Source organism: Anser cygnoides, chromosome 18, assembly GCF_040182565.1.
Source record: "Anser cygnoides isolate HZ-2024a breed goose chromosome 18, Taihu_goose_T2T_genome, whole genome shotgun sequence".
Classification (NCBI taxonomy): Eukaryota; Metazoa; Chordata; class Aves; order Anseriformes; family Anatidae; genus Anser; species Anser cygnoides.
In genome coordinates, this window is record NC_089890.1 from 5,810,323 (window position 1) to 5,829,192 (window position 18,870).

An 18,870-nucleotide genomic window follows, 5' to 3' on the forward strand; every position below is an offset into this window, starting at 1 on the left:
CACTTCACAAATTGCAGCCCCAGTGAAGCATACAAAAAAACAATGACAACAACAAAACCATAAGTAATTCAGATAAAGAGAGGTGAAAGGAAAAGTAGTGAGAATTGATACCTTCTGCTGGAGAGGAAGTGTCCTGGAGCAGCAGGTAAAGAATATTCTTGGAGTGCTCTGGTTCACGCCCCTGTAGGCGTTGTGGATGTTCCTATTGAACTTCAGGGCACCACCTTCTCATCATCTTTTTCTTGTACAGAAGCTAGGAAAATACGTTCTTGTACGACACAGCTTCTCCATCAACCATGTGGTCTCCACTGCATTTTTGCCCCTCGCTTCTATCTCCACCCTGTACTGCTGTTGTTCCACCCTTTTCTTGCTCCCTACTGACAGAACTAAGTAGGTGTTTTGGCATGTCAGAGCAATATTAAGTTAGCATTCTGCCCCAGAAGGGAAGCAGGCCTTTGCAGATGCCACATGGGATGACTCCTTCCGTGGGCTCAGGGCACTAGGGAAGGCCAGACAAATCACAAGGTGCAGTTCCCTAACGAACAGAGGTATTTAGGTAGCTTTACATGGCTATCGCTGTCTTCCTGCCTACCTCTGGACTGCCTCCCCACCTCCTGCCTTCCCTCCACACTTCTGCTTATATGATCCCACGGAGAGCACAAAGTTTTCTTTTTTCCCCTCTTTTTTGCTGGCTTAGTTTTCTGCCAGGTTGGTCACTGACCCAGCTCGCTGAGGCTCCTGCTGGCCAGAAGAGCAAAGCCAAGGGCAGGAGGAGTGCAGCCGTGCCAGTGTAGGTTGACTTAAACTGTCCTTGAACTGTACCCTCAGCAAGCCCGACGTGACTTGGAGAGCGGTTAACTTAAGCTCGCATATTTAAATATCCTCCCAAGCATGCTTTATGGGACATCTGCTTGTAAACCTGTGGCTAGTTCACTTTTTAAAATAAATACACTGATCACTTTAGCCAGATTTTCTTCTCAGCTTGAACATGGATATTGATACCTCGTGCCCCACTCTGTATAGTCCCTTTGTATAATATGCTCACGAGTAAAAAACAAAACAAACAAAAACCATAACATTCCATATTCCGTGGATATTTATCTCAATCAAAAGAAATTGCAAATGAAACTGTTCCACTTATCAAATCTGCAGTTTCCATTAGTTGTTAGAAATAACTTTTTTTTTGGTACAGATTGTTGGTGCTTTAAGTGTGGATTTTTTAGGATGACAGTTAAAGTAAAGCATTATGAAATGAATTTTAACACAAATGCATTCCTAGTGCAATGTGAAACCCTACTAATTTGTCATTGATAATTTCATTATAGTACTTTTTCCTTGTTTAGGATTTTAATGGAAATTGGATGCATTTTTTTTTTCTTCCTTCTTTTTTAATCAATAGACTGTTGTGTCTGATAGAAAGCCGGTAACATTGTCCTTTTGATTTCTGTGGGTAGCTTTTCTAACTTTCCTGGAAGGTTTAAGGCATAGAGGGTATAAATAGCTTATTGGGAGCAAGACGGTTAGAACTCACTAACTTGAGGTGTAAAATTCCTAACATTTCTGTCTTGAATCTCATTTTTTGTTTGCTTATCATTAACCCGAGGATGCATCTTATTAATGGTTTGCTCACAGTATGCTGGGCTAAATGCAGGACAGAATCAGAAAGGCTTAAGAGCTTTATCATTCAATCATAAAATCATTATTTATCATTTCCAAGTTGGCAAGCAACCACCTCAGTAAGCTGTGCTCAGACCCACTGGGTCATTGTGCATTACCACGTTTACGTGAGCCGTTGGATATTTGTATGGGAAATCTTAAAAATAAAACTTTATGTTCTTGGGCTATGTTAATTCACAGAGCTGAAGCTGTGGTATGGAAATCTAATGTCTGAATCCGTATTTGTGAAGTCATCAAATAGATATTTTAAGGCTGGGAAAGGATTTCCTGAGGTCATTAGCATTCTTTTCATGTGGCATAGCAGTACTGTCCAACAGTAATGCAGTAATCCCTCATTTGGAGAACCCTTTAAGGCACATACTCCGAAACAACACGCTATGCTTCGTTTCTGTGAAATCCATTTCTCATTTTCTTCTCACAAAGCAAGTACTTTTAAGAGTGCTCCCGTTCTGATGAGACCACTCTGGCTCCCCACTTAGCTGAATTGCTCTTTAAACTATTAATTTGGTCAGCAGAGTAATTTAATAATTTTCCATATGCAGGCAACAGAAGCTGAAAATCTGTTTGGTGTGCTGGAACTACTAATCATGCCTTTGAAGGAGGGCTTTAATAATGCGTGTGTGTGCCTGAAGAACTTTGGACATGCTTTCCTTCTGCATTTTGGAAGGAGTTATTCCTCAGCTGATACCCTGATACCCCCTCTCCCCCCTTTAATTTCCTTATGTTAAATTTACAAACCTAATTAATACAATTTCTTTCCTGTAGGTTCACTCCATGATGGCTCAATTAGAGTAGCAGTAGAACTGTGGTTCAATATTCAGGCCAGCTTCATAATTGAAAACACATTTTCTTCTCAAAAGCTGCAGCTGGTTTGGTTCTGCTCATGCAGAAAAGGATATAACCTTGCATAACATAGGAAATGAACGGTTGAGAGAGAAGCCAAATTCAATTTCAGTCAGATATTTTGAGGATAAGTCCATGATCTATGGAAGCAAGGGAATGAAAAGTGTGTGTATGTGGAAAGCAGCGTATTCAGCACTCTATTAATCACGGCTAGCCTGGGTGCTGTTGTGTGCTGTTGCGTTAGCGCTGATTCGAGTACAGAGGCTGGAGAGCAGCCAAGCACTCCAGAAGTTAACCTCTTAAAGACCCTGAGCTGCTTTCTGTTGAATAAATGTAATTTTGTGGTCAGAAATAAATGCTTGTGATGTAGCAGGAGCTTTGAAAACAACAGCGTGGCAAAGCTATTACAAATTGCTCTGTGTTGTGGAAGTCAACAGCATACATCAAAATTCAGAGCTCGCATCGAGCCGAGCCCGGCCCGGAGCCTCGCCACTCTTCAATGAAAGTCCCATTAAACCACTCCATGTAACAAAATGGAGTAAATCTGGGCTTTTTGGTGGGTAATTGTTATCTTTCAGCATCCACTCTGCAGGGCGGGGGTGGTAGGTAATTTCCTTTGTATAAGCACGGGGGGAGCACGGGGGCTGTGCCTTCGTGTCAGTGCTGTTGGGGAGGGCAGAGGCATGCCCTCCTTGCTTTTTGGGGTATCAGCAGCTCAGCAGCATTTCAACTCTGTTTACACACGTGTGCAAATACTTATTTATTTATATTCGTCTGGCTTGATTGCAGTTTAAACAACAGGAAGGTGATTTAAATATACTTACTTGAGCATCTCAAAGGCAGATGCGCTCTTCCTGGTGAGCATGGAGGGTGCCTGCTGCCACAAGGGTCAGAAATCTCCCCAAGAGAAGAGACGTTTTAACTCCAGAGCAAGGGGCAGAACTGCAGAAACTCTCAAACTGCAGAAATTCAGCTATTGGGATAACAGATGAAGTCCCAAAGCTAAGGAATGCCAGCCAAACACATACCAGCACCAGGCACCTTTCCGAAGCTCTTGCAGGTTCATCTCCATCCCGTCTGGTGTGCAGGCAAGTCGTACAGAAACAGCCATCACTACTGGGGTAACTTTGGGGGGGGATCAACCCAAATCCTCTTATTTTTATGTAAGTGACAACGTGCTGAAATTCCTGTTGGCAGCTGGTGGGCTGTCTATATTAAGGCCCGCTATGCCGCTGCCACGCATTTGGGTGAAATGCTAACAGTGGTGGGAAACTATTTATGCAAAATTCAGATAGGCAGCACTGTTTCAGTTCGCAGTGTCAGAAGTATCTTCTCATCCTTAAAAAAAAAAAAGAAAAAAAGAGTTTGAAGTGTGCTGGAAGGAATGGGGATGGGAGCGCTGTGCAGGGCGCGGTATTCTGCTGAGTGTCATCATAATCCAGTCCCTGCTTCTCCAAATACAGAATTATTCCTGTATTTATTGCAGAATTACTACAAGGCTTAATACAGGCCAGTGTCTGTTTCTGCCTTGCTGTAATAAAGCTGCAGTGATTTGTAAGAGGGCAGCTCCGTATAAAATATGAGCAAAAGATTGCATTTTGGTATTTATGCGCAGGTAGATTTGCACAAAGGCAGTTAATGAGCTCGTGGCTGCAAGGATTCCTCTGCCCTATTTTTAAAAATACATGAAGAAAAGTTTGGATCATTTCGAGGGAGAAAAGCGATTGTGGGGTCCAGGCCACTGCTTATTGTAGAGGCAGGAAGAGAGGCTGATGGGCAGATGAAAGCAGCCAGTCGCTTTCCTGCTGGGAGGCTGGAGGTGAGGGGGGATGGCACAGGCTGTCACCGCTTTCTCTCCTTCCTGCCCTGTCCCCCTTTGCTGTGTCGTGTGCCGAGCTTGTCCGTGTGCTCCTCAGCGGCAGCTGTCCTCCATCCCACCCCGTGCTTGTGCACAACATTGAGAATCAAGCACAGCAAGTTCTTCTCGGGTTAGCAGCGTGCAGCGAATAATTTGCTGATCCCTTTGCTAGAAAGGTGTTGTTTTTTTAAGGTGTGCAGGCTGTAAGGAAGCCAAAGTCCCCCGGTTGGAGGTTGTGTGGTGCTGGCGCCCCTTCCCCTCCCATTGCTCCCCAGCTGAGACCCAGACAAGAGCACAGCTCTGGTGCCCTCAGCAGCAGCTCAGTGTCCCCAGGGTGCCCTGGACACGGTTACTGTCCTCGGGGGACACGTCCCCTGGCGCTGCTGACTGCCAGCGCTGAAGGTGCTCGGTGTCCCCGGGGAGTGCAGCACACAGCTGGTAATTACGGCTGCTTTATTGCCTCGCCTTGGAAGAATTGAGCTTCTGTCACATTCACCTGCAAAGTGGCTTTTTTTCCCTCCTTGCTTCCTGACATGTTTGGCTTTTTTTCCAGCACTTTGACCCTCCTTTTGCCACCCACGTTTTGACAGTGTGGTTCCGTGCTGTACCAGCCCATGGCAGCACGGGGCTGCCGTAGGCAAGTGTCCTTGCCCCAGCCCGGGGTGCCCACCTCCTCCTTGTGCTGAGTCTAGCAAACGTACAGGATGAGTCAGTTCAGCTCGCCGACACGGTGGAAAATAAATTCTTTCTCTCCTTCGTTGCTTAGTTTTTCATCGAGTCAGTGAGCTGAATCATGCTACAACACTGTGATCGCTGGATCTGATGCAAGAGGAGCGGGAGCTGGTGGCCCGAGGCAGGAGGAGGGAGCCGGGCTGCTCCATTTGGTGCTTGCCCGAGAGATGGATGAGGAGCAGAGTGAGAGCATAAACTGAGAAACGCTGCTCAGAAACGCCCGGAGAAGTGTGGAGGAAGACATGCAGGTTACAGAAGGATCCAGGAGAGGTTCAGCAGTCGTAGCAGACCCACCACTGCAATGATCTGAAGGCAGGGTGGCAAATAGTAAAAGCTATTTAAACAAAGCTGTCATTCTGCTGTCAATGTCTTGAGGCACATGTTGGGCTGGGCTGTTTTACTGGGAAGGAAGATCAAAGACTGGAATAGCAGCAAGAAGCTGTCTTGTGAGAATGAGGGAGCTGAGCTTTCCTCAGGGGATGGCAGCGTTGTTTGTCTGGGAAAATCAGGATTTATCTGGGCACGAAAGGAAGAAAAGGTTTCAAGGGTTCAAGGTTGCAGCTGTTTCACAGTAGAGGGAAGTAGAATTGAAAAGTTGAAGGATTTCAGTCCCTCTTGAAGCTCTCTTGTTAACTTGAGGTTAAACCAACCAGCTGGCGAGGTGGCGTGCTCTTCCCTTGCTCTTCCCAGGTAGCGTAGCTGCGCGCGGCACCCGGAGCTTCGTTAAACAGATTGGAATTGTAGCCGCTGTAGGGCCTACTTTTGTTAAAGAATTTATAGCACAGCTAAAATACATACCATATGCTTTAAGCAGCTGCACAGGAATAATTTCTTTTTAATTTTGCTTCAAAAATTTTTTAATTGTAGCAGAGAAGAAAAATAAAATCATATTTTTAATTTTTCTTCTGTCAGCTGCAAAAACTCTAACCGGGCTCTATTTTTACCAATTTTCTGTGTAGATACCTGTTGGTATAAAGAAAGGGAAATCAAGCCAACTGCAGATATACACTGCATGCTCCCTAATACGCACGCAGTGTGTTGTAGAGCTGTTACAGTGCACCACCTTAGCAGCTGATGTACTGTTTTATGTGAGAGAGCAGCTAAGCTCTATTGTAATGGCTTAAAAGAAAGAATTATGTCATTGTGTAGCGCTAATAATGCTTGCTATATCCACCACTTGATTCCAAGGCAGCTATTCAAGAATATGGCTTAAAATAATGTTACGTTAATGAGTTGTTATCATGCTTTTCCCTTTGTTTAATATGGTTCTTACAATTCTTAATGGCACTTAGGTAACTCAAAGAAATTGAAGACAAATGAAAAAACTTGGCAATGCAAAACAATACAAGGAAAGATGTGTAGGGGAGCTCTGTGTGCAAAGGGGGCTGCGTGTCTCTCGTTAAGGCATCTATTTAGTTTAAAAATGGAACGGCAATATAAATTCCTGTTTAAATTGTTTATTTCTTCTTGGTAAGTTGGTTCCAGATTGGGTGCAGGACAGTACAAGTTAGTATCTTTCATGTTGAGGTTGTTAGTGAGAGTGAGAATTGCAGCTGAAGAGCAATGATGATAAGTAGAAGAGTCAGGACTACAAAATCCATGTGTAGCACAGCTGCGTGAACGCTTGTGTTTGAGACTCATGCTCTGTGTACAAGTCAATAGTGCTTCAAGGAAATTGCTAATTCTTAGGTAATACCATACCAACACCAAAAGCAACGTGACCCCTTCAGGGAGCAGTTGGCATGCTGAGCAGTCTAAAACCAGAAGAAAACCCCTGCAATGCAGAACGATGCAAATAGAAGGAACTCATCGCGGCCATGTGCTGGTCACCTTGTCTGCAAGCATGTTAAAATGCTGATACCCATCCGTTTGGAGAATCGAAGTGTCTATGCAGAACGCGTTGGCACCTGGCAGCTCCACCTTCCTTGCAGAGTTTGACCTGCCTGCTTCGCCTTCGCTCCGAACGCAACCGCTCAGCCTGCCTGGCTGCGGTGGCGGAGCAGGAACCGTGCAGCTTCTGCAGATCTGCCTGCTGAGTCCAGGTGATCTGTGGTGCAGTAGGCATCAGATTTTAATTAATGTTGAAATTTCTTGGCACACGAAGCATGACAGATTCCAAAATAAAGCCACGGGTTTTGCTTTCATCTTTTTGAATTTGTCTGTACGGAGCTAAAACGGAAGGAGTTAACGTTAATCTGAAACTGCATTCGGCATCTTCCCTGACATACGTGGCCAGATTTACGATGCGTACCTGAATGTGGAGACAAAACTGCTGATTGCATTGACGATGATTAGATTTTAGCCAGGTGTAGTAGACAGGAGACTGACCAAGCCCCCCTGAAATGGGCTGACCGTGCTACCAGAGCAGCATGGCAGCAGTGCTGGGCAGCCTGCTGCTGTTCTGCCAGTGGAAAATGGGAGCAGAGCAAGGAGCTCTTGGCACACCAGCTGGAGAGAGATGGTTTTAGAGGGGAAGGTGTCTTTCAGCCTCAGGGAGCAACCCGGTACTTATGGCAACAACTCATGAAAGCACTTGACCTGGAAAAATAAGGTGGATGAAGGGAGGGCGGCTCTCAAACGAGCGTCTTGCTGCTCTGGTGAGATTGTGAAGATGAAGGGTGTGCGAAGGAGGGAGGATTCCTCGTGTCTCATTTCTGTTATCTCAGTGTAGCTCCAATGGTATTATCAAGACAAATAGTATGCCAAAACTTAAAAGTGAACATATGTTTATGGGGGTGGTGGGGAATACAGAGGTCACTGTTGTTTCTTTCTGGTAAGAGAAGACATAATGGGGCCTGGTTTAGATAAATTAAGATGTGGAGCTAAGCTCGTGTCAAGACTACCCTAGTGTGATTATAAGTTGACTTCTTTCTGGGTCCCTCAAGTTTTTAGAGTCAAATAAAAATGTTCAGCAAGAGTTTTATAATATATTCACTGACTGTTTTAGTGTGATCTGATTGCAGCTGATCCTTGTTGGCTCCCGAACCAATTTTACTTTGAATTGAAAAATTTTCAGTGAACTCCCAAATGCTTATTTCCATGTCATTTCAGCGCTCTGTTTCCTTTGTCTCTGGACTTTATTTATATCTTGCTATTTTGATGACCTTCTCATCCCATATTTCCTTACACAGCTGGAAACTGGCATACTTAATTCTTTTTTATTCTAGTTAAAGTCATCATAGTGCTTTGGTTAAAACTATGTATTTTAAGATACAGAATAGCTGCAGAGCTCATTTTTAATAGAACTTTAAGCCAGGCAGCTTGATTGATTTTTTTTTTTTTTTTTTAACTACTTAAAAAAATCTTTCTGCCTGGTGGGATTGTTTGGGGTTCTGGTTCTGAATTCTGGGAGAAAAAAAAAAAAAAGGTGTGAAAGTTCAGCGATTTACAAACTGCTGCCATCAGAGCATCTCTGATGTCCTTGGAATATGGTGTTTTCAATTCTGTTTTATACTTCAATCACAATATAACTGGCGAGTAGTGAATAAACCATACCTTTTGTAATATTTAGGGAGAACATAAGTACAAATGCCCTTTATTAAAATGTAAGAAGCTGTAATAGGAAAACAAATCCATTCAGTTATTTCACAGAAATAGAAATGCGTTTATTTTAAAAGCCTTGTTTTTCCTAGAAGGGGCAAATGAATTTTTCAAAATACAGTACAGAATGAGTTCTGTGATGCTAATCGTCTTTAATAATAGTAATTTAAATTTGGCTGTACTGTGCTGAGCAGCAGCGAGAGAAAATTGTACGTGGGAACGCTGAAGTCCAGAAGTCTAACATATGGTGTGCTTTGGCCTTCAAAGTCTGTCTTCATGTACCCATGAAATATCTCAACTGCAGAAGCCTTTCTGATGGCTGCCCCCTCCTTTCTCGCCCGCTCGCGAGGGGTGGCTGATACTCTCGAGCTTGGTTTGCACTACCCAGTGCTTCTCCGGCTCTGGCAGTTTGTTCCACATTCTAATTTCAAATACTCTTTGTGTGAAAATGTTCCGAGTTACTTATGTTCTCGTTCCCTAATGAGCATCGGTCCATCTGTGATTGCCTGAATTCCGATTAATAAATGGGTTATTCACAATCATCAATCCCTCACTGTCCAGCACGTCGCATCACAGGCCCGCCGAGATCCCGGCGCCTTCCCACAGCCTTTCTTGGTGCACTCTGACGGAGAGCACGGCCGGTGTGTTCTGGGACCTCGGGGCTGCTCTCCAGGTCCACATCGTTTTGGCCTATGCTGCTTGCTTGTCACCTCCCCAGTACTTTATTTTTAAATTTATAAGAATAGGTCATGGTTCAGTCATGGTATGCCTCAATTAAGTTGCCTAAATTAATCCAGATATCGGGAGCTGTAAGTGAAGAAGGAATTTGGTTTGCTTCTCCTACTACAGCCTTGTCTCGTGCTGAAGTAACTCGTCCCTTCACAACCTCTCCCCATCTCTCTCCAGATTTTGGTGGGGCTGCCAAGCGCTGTGCAGATGCCTTTGCCGTCCTTATTCTCCTCCTTGACCCCTCTCCTCAAGCCTTTCCTCGGTTTATACGTCGTGTGTTGTGCTTGTGTGTAATTTTACAGTTGGCCTCGTACTTTAGCTTTCTGGCCATGATCCCCTCCATGCCGCTCTCCACAGGCCACTTACGGCCACAAGACGGATCTGAAGCCACATGGAGGTGCTGCACGCTGCTCCTGTGCACTTCTCCGCACCCATCTCCTCGATGATTTTCATCCTCTGTGTTGCAGGCTTCTCCCCCCGGATCCTTCCCTTCCCAAGGCACTCCGGCAGCAGGCAAACAGCCGCGGCACCGGGCTGACCCAGCAGCGCCCTGCGCTTATCTCTCCTCCTCCCCGCGCCGTTTCCTTTCCCTGGCACCCTGTGCTTCCTGCGCCAGAGCTCCCCGCGAGCCGGCGCGGCAGGTCGGGCTGCAGCCTGCCTTCCAGCCCTGCTGCCCTCCCTCCTGTATAATAAAATATCAGATACTTTCCTGAAATGCAGATACAGTAAACTCTGTCCATTGTTCCTGCCTTATCTACCGAATCAATAAAGTGGTTAAAGGATTCAAGGACGTTTTTCAGACAGGACCTTCCTTTTTTAGTACATGTTGACGTACGCACCTTTAAATGGTTTCATAATATTAACTGCTTTTCAAATACACAGAAGAATTGATATCAGGCCTTTGTATCTGTAGTTCTTCAGATCCTTCCTTGCTTTTTATTAAAACATGGGAACGATAATCTGCATGCTTTTAGTTTCCTGATTTCGGTAAACTGCTGGAGAGCTCTGCCAGGCTTTCCTGCTTCCCTTTCTGTCTCTTTCTGCTTTGGCGTAGTAATTCAATGGGCCAAGTCCTGGGTGGGTTTGTGTGGTTTTTGTCAATATTTAGTAATCGTAAATCCTCTGTTTTCCAGTACGTTAGGAAAATACTCTTGCCAAAAAAAAAAAAAAAAAAAAAGTTGCAGTGGAATAAGTATTTTATTCTCAGAGCTATAAAGCTGCCTTTCCTTTTAAAATGAAATTTTTAGAGGAAAATACAGATTTAGAGAAAATAATAGCTTGTGGGAGGCAATATTTTCCCTCACCTGGGCAGGCAGCTTCTCAGATTAGTACTGTATGTATTAATACAAAATAAGAACAGAAACTAGTCAGAGCAGCCTGTCTCCAGCTCAGCAGCGCAAGGCAGCACAGCCTTCATGGTCTGTGCTTTAAGCTTTAGCAGAAAATGCATTTGCATGTAGAAGATTCAGAGATTTAGTATTAAGTATCAGAGGGTACCCAAAAGTACAGCTTTTCATCTTCTCACAGGCTTAGTGGAAATAAGAGAAAAATATGTTTCCTACAATAAAGGCAGAGCGTGATGTCCAAAGTACATGCGGTTCCCATTTGTTGTGTTAGATCTTAGTCAGGGGTAAAAGAAAAGTTTTTGAGAAGAATGCCTGTCTGCCAAGTGCCTGTTTTTTTTTTTTTTTTTTTAAGATTTAAAGTAACGAATGATAATAGGCAATAGTGTTCATAAAACTATCGATGCTTCCTATTGCGCTGAAAAAGGACTTTAAATTACATTAAGTACAGACATACCAGAAATACTCTTATAAGGCTGCTTCTATAGGAGCTGTACACAGGAGGCTCAAGTTCCCTTTTTATGTATTAACTAGTTTTATATGAAATATTTTCATTTATTTTTATAGCTCTGACTACAGGAGTTGTACTGGAACAAATCTAAAGCCTTCTTTTCTCATCACCCCTTTAGATTGACGCATTGGGTAAAAGAAGCAAAGAAGCAGAGGCAGCCTTCTTGAATGTTTATAAGAGATTAATTGATGTTCCAGGTAAGCAAATCATTTATGTATTCCAAGAATCTCGTGGTTTATGTTTGTGTGAATGCTGCTTGGCATTTTTCTACCTTTGCTAAGTTAAATATGAGTAATGTTTTTATTCTGAAACCAATATTCTCTAATATTGTTTCTAATGGAAGAAACTATAACTAAGGCACGCTTCATGACTTCTTAAAACTGTTCATTGACTTTACATTTTAATGTTTGTATGAATCGATTAATATTAATACAGTATTGTGTGATTCTGAGTAATTCATTTATTAGAGAGTCTACTCTTTTTAACAAAATAGATACATCTTGAAACTTCATCAGGGTGAGGCGATGCTTGTACCTTGAAGGACAGAGAAAATTCCTCATACCTTTGAAGCAAAAAAAAAAAAAAAAAAAAGCCTTAACAGTTGCTTGCAAAGGCCAGTTGCTCTGCTCCTATTCATTTGTGAAGAGAAGAAACACTTTGGATACTGAAAAGTAAATCACTACCAAATTTCAATTCTGTTCAGCCTAAGCGTGATCATAAATTTTATGCAAAGGCTTTTCGTGTGTGTATTTTCACCTTTGCTTTATGTTTGTCAGCACAAGTTTCCATATCATTTCTTTTTGCATTCTTTGGGAGTTGATTTTTTTGCTTGTTTGTCTTCCCCAATGTTAGAGACATTGCTGTCTGTCAAAGATGAGAGGGAGTTATGAGTCCAGGTCCTCAGGTCTAAATCCTGCCTGGGCTGAGCTGTTGGCATATGGCAGAGTCTGTGTATGATTCTGTACTTTCATAAAATGTGGACATCATATATCTCTCTTATATGTGTTATATTCAGTATACTTACCTCAAAGAGGTTTTGAGGTACAATTAATACATCTAAGGGCTTTTAAGTTCTCATTGCAAAGCACACACTGGTCTTTACCTTTTAAGGAACGTACTTCATGCACACTTCAAACCAGAATGATTTTTTTAATGTTTTGTTTACAGCTTAACTGGTTAAAAGGTCAGTGTTTTTCAGAAGCTAGTCAGCACTAATGTATATATTTTCCATACTTTTGCCCAGTGGCCAGTACCTGCTGTGCTACGTGTGGTGTACATGAAGCAATGCAGAGGCTTATGATGCTTGTCCTAGACCACAGTTGCCCCAGCAATGTTGATTTTTAGGTTATTTGGCTATGGCCTGGAGTTTTCATTGACTTGTTTCCTGCTCGTGGTAACCATTCTTAGGTGAAAAGCTCCACTTGCACATCTGCCTGTGCCACAGGAGGTGGCTGACAGCTCAGAGCAGCTCCGGGCATCGGACGGCTCATGCCGAGGTGTGCAGCAGGGCACAGGGTGGGCTCCTACAGCTGTGCTTTATGCAGGAAACTCCTCCATGAAAGCACCCCTAGCAGGCCTGCAGCCTGCAAACCCACCATGCAGTGCTGCAGAGAAGAGCTGTAGCTCCTCCATCTCCATCTAAACCCACCCAGGATGCTTGTGTGTTTCCTGCCATAGCCTGGGAGGCGGGCCAATTTGATGTCTAGTGCTCTGAGAGAGGTAACGTCAAACCAGAACTGCGTGGGACTCTGTGGATGCTCTCATGCAGAGGCTTTTTTTCTGAAGCCTTGCGTCATGACAGGTGCTGGGATTTGAATAGCAGAGTCAAGAGTAAAGCCTGGTGGGGAAAGCAGGACATACATCCCATGTTGTAGGATCTGAGTTGTGAGAGGCGTCTTTGTAAGAGAATTTTCTCCTTTCCTTCAATTGCAAGAGCAAAATTTGCACCCCTTTGTCCACAGTCACAATCTCTCCCTTGTCCAGCCTTCCCCTGTGTGTGCCTTATGTTAAGTGTCAGAGAAATATTTCTTTGATATTCTGACTCCATGTAAAAATTTCAGCCTTGCTATGTTGTGAGTGCAATGGAGTCTGTGGGATTAGAAATATCTACAGGTCTTAGTCCCGCGTCAGGGCTGCAGGCCTCAGAGGCACACGAAGAGCATGCCAGTGCTGTTAAAAGCAAATTCCAGATTCTCCAGAAGTCCGGCCAGTCTCCCGTAGCTGTATGCAGGGTAGCCAGTACTCGCAGTTTACAACAAGGAACGTAACAGAAAGGAAAATCGCCATTAGGAATGGATCGCGCTGGTGCTCGTCACAGCGTGGCGGGGCTTGGCCATATGCACTCACGGTGCGTGTGGTGGTGGCTTTTTCCTTTCATCATATATAGTCTTCTACATTCGGTGTATCTTCATGGTGGGCTTTCCTTTATAAGAGACACCAGTATTAATTTATCACACGTGCTGTTCTGCCTCTCTGTGGCTTACATATCTTTTGACCTGTCCATTTGATATTTCAAATATTTAGGTACGCTTTTAGCTCTGAAATCCTGCGATGTTTTCTTTTCAGTGCAAGAAGGGAGCTATGATGTTTTGAGAAAGCTATGACTGGAATGCTGCAGAGTGGTTATTTAGCATTAAGCATCACTGTTACATGACAAGGGTGCAATTTTATCAGACGTTCAATATCCTTTATAGGACCATATAATAATTGCAGCTGAAGTCTAATTCCCAGCAGCCAATTTTATGGTTCTTGAGGAAAGCATGTATTCCTCTCCTCGGTAATAATGTGCACACTTTATATAATTAAAAAGGACTTCTATTTTAATTTTAGTATAAAATGATCTGTATTGAAACTCTGGCTATGGTGCTTTGTGGATTCAGCTAAGCTTAATGATTTTCTTTCCTGACTTGACCAGAGTTTTCACTCAGGCTCTCCAGTGAAGAATTTGTGGGAAGGCTGGTATTTTGTGAATTTTCCTGTGTACATCAAGTGGTTTTCTCTTTAAAAGATAAAATAGACCTTTTCATATCTCTCCCCCGTTTATGTCACTGTTAAAGTAGCGTTATCATCGGCGTGTTCTGCAAAATACATCCTTCTGAAAGGAAAGTACATATCACAGAAAACACTTTGGTTTATGTGCATTTATACAGTTGTAATTCTCACTCAGATCATTCTGTCTTGCTGGAGACTGAACATTTTTAATTAATGGAATTAATTTTCTCATTTAATTGCCTTATTTTCAGTATGCAGTAGAGAGCTAGAGAAAAGTGAATGCTGCCACATGAATTGCACTAATCAACAAGGTTGTCACAACTTACCTTTAAAAATAATGCGAATGTATTTATTTTGAGGTAAAGGGAGGTTCAGTTTGTATTTTGAGGAGGCTTTCTTCCATCTGTACAAGATTTCTTTCTCTCTAATTTTATAAAATAAGTGCATTATGCTATCACCCTTGGCTTTCAGGGTCCTAGTCTTGCAAACACTTCAAGTGAAATCGGAGCCCTATTTTGTAAGTGTTTGGAGGAGCAGTTGCAGTATATACATAATTCTCTTTTTCTAAAGCTTTAACAGAAAAATATTAAGCATGAACAATATTAAAAATTAAATATTTTTCTCTTAAAAAGGAACAATGATCAATGCTTGAGAAGTTTAATCTTTTTTTGTTAAACAAAACTTCACTGTGATTTTCAAGTAAAGGTTAAAAGAGAGACCGGAGCGAATGCCAGATGACGGTATCTGCATAAACTGCTTGAACAGAATTTCGCTTTACGCTGTCTCGTTATTACTGTGCGATTACTGCACAATGCCACACTTTCATTTTCTCGGTTTTCAGCATTGCTCCTGTTACGAATGGCTGCTGCGTAGGCAAAAAGAAACAACTTCTGTCTTGAAACAGAAAATTTTCAATCTTGCTGTGGCACCGATTAAACCAAATTTGGGTGCCAGCGCTCATTTCCTCTAACAAGGGATGGTACGTATTTTGCAGTACCGCTAAAAACTTGCTAGCAGAGAGGAGTACCTGTCAGTTCGCCTCCTCCTGCGACTCCCTGGACTCGGGGAAAACTCGTGCCGTCGCTCCTGGGCTCGGGTCCCAGCCTGCAGCCTGTGCTCCTCCACCGAGACTCAGCCCTAAGCTGGGCTCCTTCCTCCCTGCCGCCTTCCTGCCTCCGGCACGGCTGTGCCGTGCACCAACAGAGTAAGAAACTGTGCGGAGGCTTGTCAGCATACACGTTTTGAGAATCAGGGTAGGTTAACAAAAAGTACTTGCTCTCAGTTCGGTGGGGACTGTGCAGCTCTTGTGGGTTGAGTCACAAACGGTTGAGTCTGCTTAATCTGGATCTCAACGAGAAGGAACTGAATGACTCCTACAGTGTGAAAGGGGATGTGCTTGTGTTTTTACTGGAGACTCTTCACAGCTCTGTTGTGGTCAGACATGCCATCGCTTCGGTGCTATTTAATGTGCATGATGTATTTTTTAGTTCAGAGAAGCCCCTGTCTAAGGGAAGCATAAAATAACAGGGAGGGTAAAAAGAAGAAATGCACAATTCTTTTAGTGTGCCCTGTCAAAACAATTAAAAGCAGTAACAATGAAAGATGGCTGAAGTGGAAATTTTGTCTTTCCCTTGTTCCTTACCGTCATAAATTGCGTGCCCGGCCCCAGGGGCTGGACCTTGCAGAGGGAGGGGAAGGAGGGACGAGTGCCTTGCGAGAGTTTTCCGCGCACACATTGGACGCGTAGCAGTGGTGCTTGCAGTCACGGTTCTGCCCTGCCTGTTCACATACCCTGCCTTGCACAGGGCTATCTTTTCCAAGGGAAGATTTAGCTGGGGAAACACAAACTTCATTTAAAAAAAGTAATCAATTAAAATAAGTGTTAGGGAATTACTTCTACGGGCAGAAATCTGTTTCTCACCCATAAAGAAAGCTTCATTCCTTTCCCAAGGAGCACAGGCTATCGGCACTGTGAGATGTAGTGCTTACATCGCTCCATTTCCCTGTGATTATTTACAGTTTAGCAACACTCTCCAGACTTGTATTGCTGCCTGGGCTACGAAAAGACTTCCATTTAAAAAGCGGTTAACGCTTGATCAGTGCTCTGTGGTCGAAAGTGACATAAGAGAAAAACTGGTTAGATTTTTTTTCAGAAAAGTTATCTTTTGCTTCTGCTGGAGGTGATAAATGTGTATGAAGTTGTTGTATCCGTGTACATTACGCGACTCGTTTGGGTTGTTCTGCAGAACATAATGTTAAGCAGAAGGCATAAAGGTTAATGCCAGCCGATAGAAGAAAGGCAGTACAGACTGTTATGTACCCAGGTGAGCAGAAAGCTGCATGACGTGCTTAAATCGCGGCACAAGCGCGCACACACGGCACTGGTGCCTGCAGAGGAGAGATGGCTGAGTGCAAAGAGGTGAGAAGGAAAAGAGGCTGCTCTGAGGGATCATGTTCAGCACATCCTGAACTAGAGCACTAAAAACACGGTATAAAAAGTTAATTATCAGAGTACTTTTCGTCGGGCTAATTGGTAATTGTTTTGCAAAACTCTGTCTAGAGAGCATGATCGGGTTGTAATACACTCTGAGTTTGTGGTGTGTTGAGACTGATCAGCACAGGTAAGTTTCTGAGGAATGTTTCCTATTGTTAGGTACAGTGCGAAAAATTTCAAGCAGTTCTGTTTGATAAACGATAATAGGTGTCAAAATAGTCCCCCCTTCTTGAATAAAATATACATAAATCAAACTGGAGATCGAAGAGTAAAATGAAAGGGCTTATATTTCTGCTGTCCCTAACTTTGCAATGGAAATGAATATTCATAACAAGTGCCTTTTCTCAACATTAGAGGGAAAACAAATCAGTATGACAGTGAGTAGTCCTAGGAGGAAAGGAAGCAAAATGAACTTACTCACGGACAACAGAAGCAGTGCATACACCCCCTCAAAGAGAGCAGTAGGGTATCTTTTTAAACACACTTGAAAATTGAATAAAATTAAGCAGAAAATCGAACGTAGTTAATACTTGAAAGAGCGAAAAGCAGTAAACCCATGGGGCTGCAGGTAGTGATTTAGCTTGTGACTGGATCCCATCTGAAGGTACAGTCTTTGAAGCTTCACCAGCACATTCAGGCCAGTTTAAAAAAAAAAAAAAAAAGGGACTTGTGTAAACATATTTAAAATGCCCCAATTCTGGCTGGAAGAGAAGTCTATATAATAACAAATTAGGGAACGTAGGCACCGGTGATTTTTCTGCAAACCGTTCTGCACAAAGAAATGCCTGAGGTGGGGTGAAAGGGATGGTTTACATAGCCCAGGCTGCAGAGTGGAGGTCTGGAGCGGCGTTTCGGTGGGGTCAGCCGCTGCTACTGTGAATTTTTCAGAAGGGTCTGGCTCGCCTGGGATGCTGCTCCAGCCTCCGGGCAGCCCAGCACGGAGGAATGTGGAAGTAGCTCGTAATCACTTCAGCCTCCTTCCCTCCGGGGTCTGAATTCTGTGCCGTGCCTCTCGGAAATACAGCATGAAATACAATTTTGGATCTGTGCTGGCTGAGTGCACGCTGGTAGGGCATACTGCTAGCGTTACATAGTTATTTTCAGATGAGGCGCAAAGTCCTGGCCGATGCTAGTCTTTTAGTTCTCATTTACTTTATCCTTACGTTTTGAAATGGATGTCACAATAACTAAAAATAGCTTTGTTACCTGAATATGTGGCTTCAAATCGGGCTTGTCTGATCACATTTTTTCTTCCGTTTTTCACGTTGAATTAATAATTGGATAAATTCCTTTGTAAAAGCTGGAATAAATATTCGCAGGAAGAAATATCCCTAAAGCACACACTTTAAAAAATTTATTGTGTGGTTGTCAAGCCCTATTTTAGTTGGTAGGCTGGAGGCACGGAAGGAAGAGGGGAGGTGCAGATAAGGGGAAGGATGCAGTGAGTAGATGCAGGAAGAATGTGCCGTATAGGCAGGCAGACAGCCCTGCTGCCTCGGGCACGTTCACCTGGAGGTGCCAACTGCAGCACCCTTTTGAAGCTCTCGCTTTAGGGACTGGGGTTAGAGCAACCCAAACCCCAGTGACTGGAGCAGCGTTGCATATTCGGGGAAGAAGAGGCAGTATTTGATTCATGTGGGATGGGATATATTGCACTTCCTTTTGTCAGTTGCAGGAATGTGAACTGGAATTAGAATAAACCCCAGCCTGCTGAGGGTTTAGGGCTAACTACATTCAGCAGTGTTCAGGAGAAAGAAGGGTTGATAGTGGCAGAAATGCTTTCAAATACAGTGGAGGGTTCTCTTTTCTTTTTATAATCTCAAAATAGGAGAAATGAAACTTTTAGCATATGAATGATTTTCTGTAACTGTCCTTTGCTTTGCATTGAGCTCAGTGTGCAAGCAGTAAATTCCACTGTCTTCAGCCATTACTAGAATATTAATGTTCAAATTGGAGCATTTTCAGTTGCTGGGGGTTTCTCCTATAACTCACTAGGTCCTTTTTTAGCTGGCATATTACAGTGCCATAAAATACTGTATCACCTATTATGCATGCCCACTTTAATATTAAAAACTTCTCTGAGGATTAATTTTGGTTACTTCTTTGAAGGTAAAGGGAGCTGCAACACAATTCATGAAGGAATCAATCATCA

At 43.3% G+C, this 18,870-nt stretch overlaps 1 protein-coding gene across 12 annotated transcripts in view; it reads left to right on the plus strand.

Annotated features, from left to right (window-relative positions):
• The window catches only part of CUX1 (cut like homeobox 1), a 268,876-nt gene that overhangs the window by 108,826 nt on the left and 141,180 nt on the right, over positions 1-18,870 (plus strand). For all 12 annotated transcript variants that reach the window (XM_066979728.1, XM_066979718.1, XM_066979720.1 and 9 more), the window contains exon 4: positions 11,352-11,430. In XM_066979728.1, the coding sequence (XP_066835829.1) occupies positions 11,352-11,430 (79 nt within the window). The remainder of the gene's footprint in view (positions 1-11,351; positions 11,431-18,870) is intronic.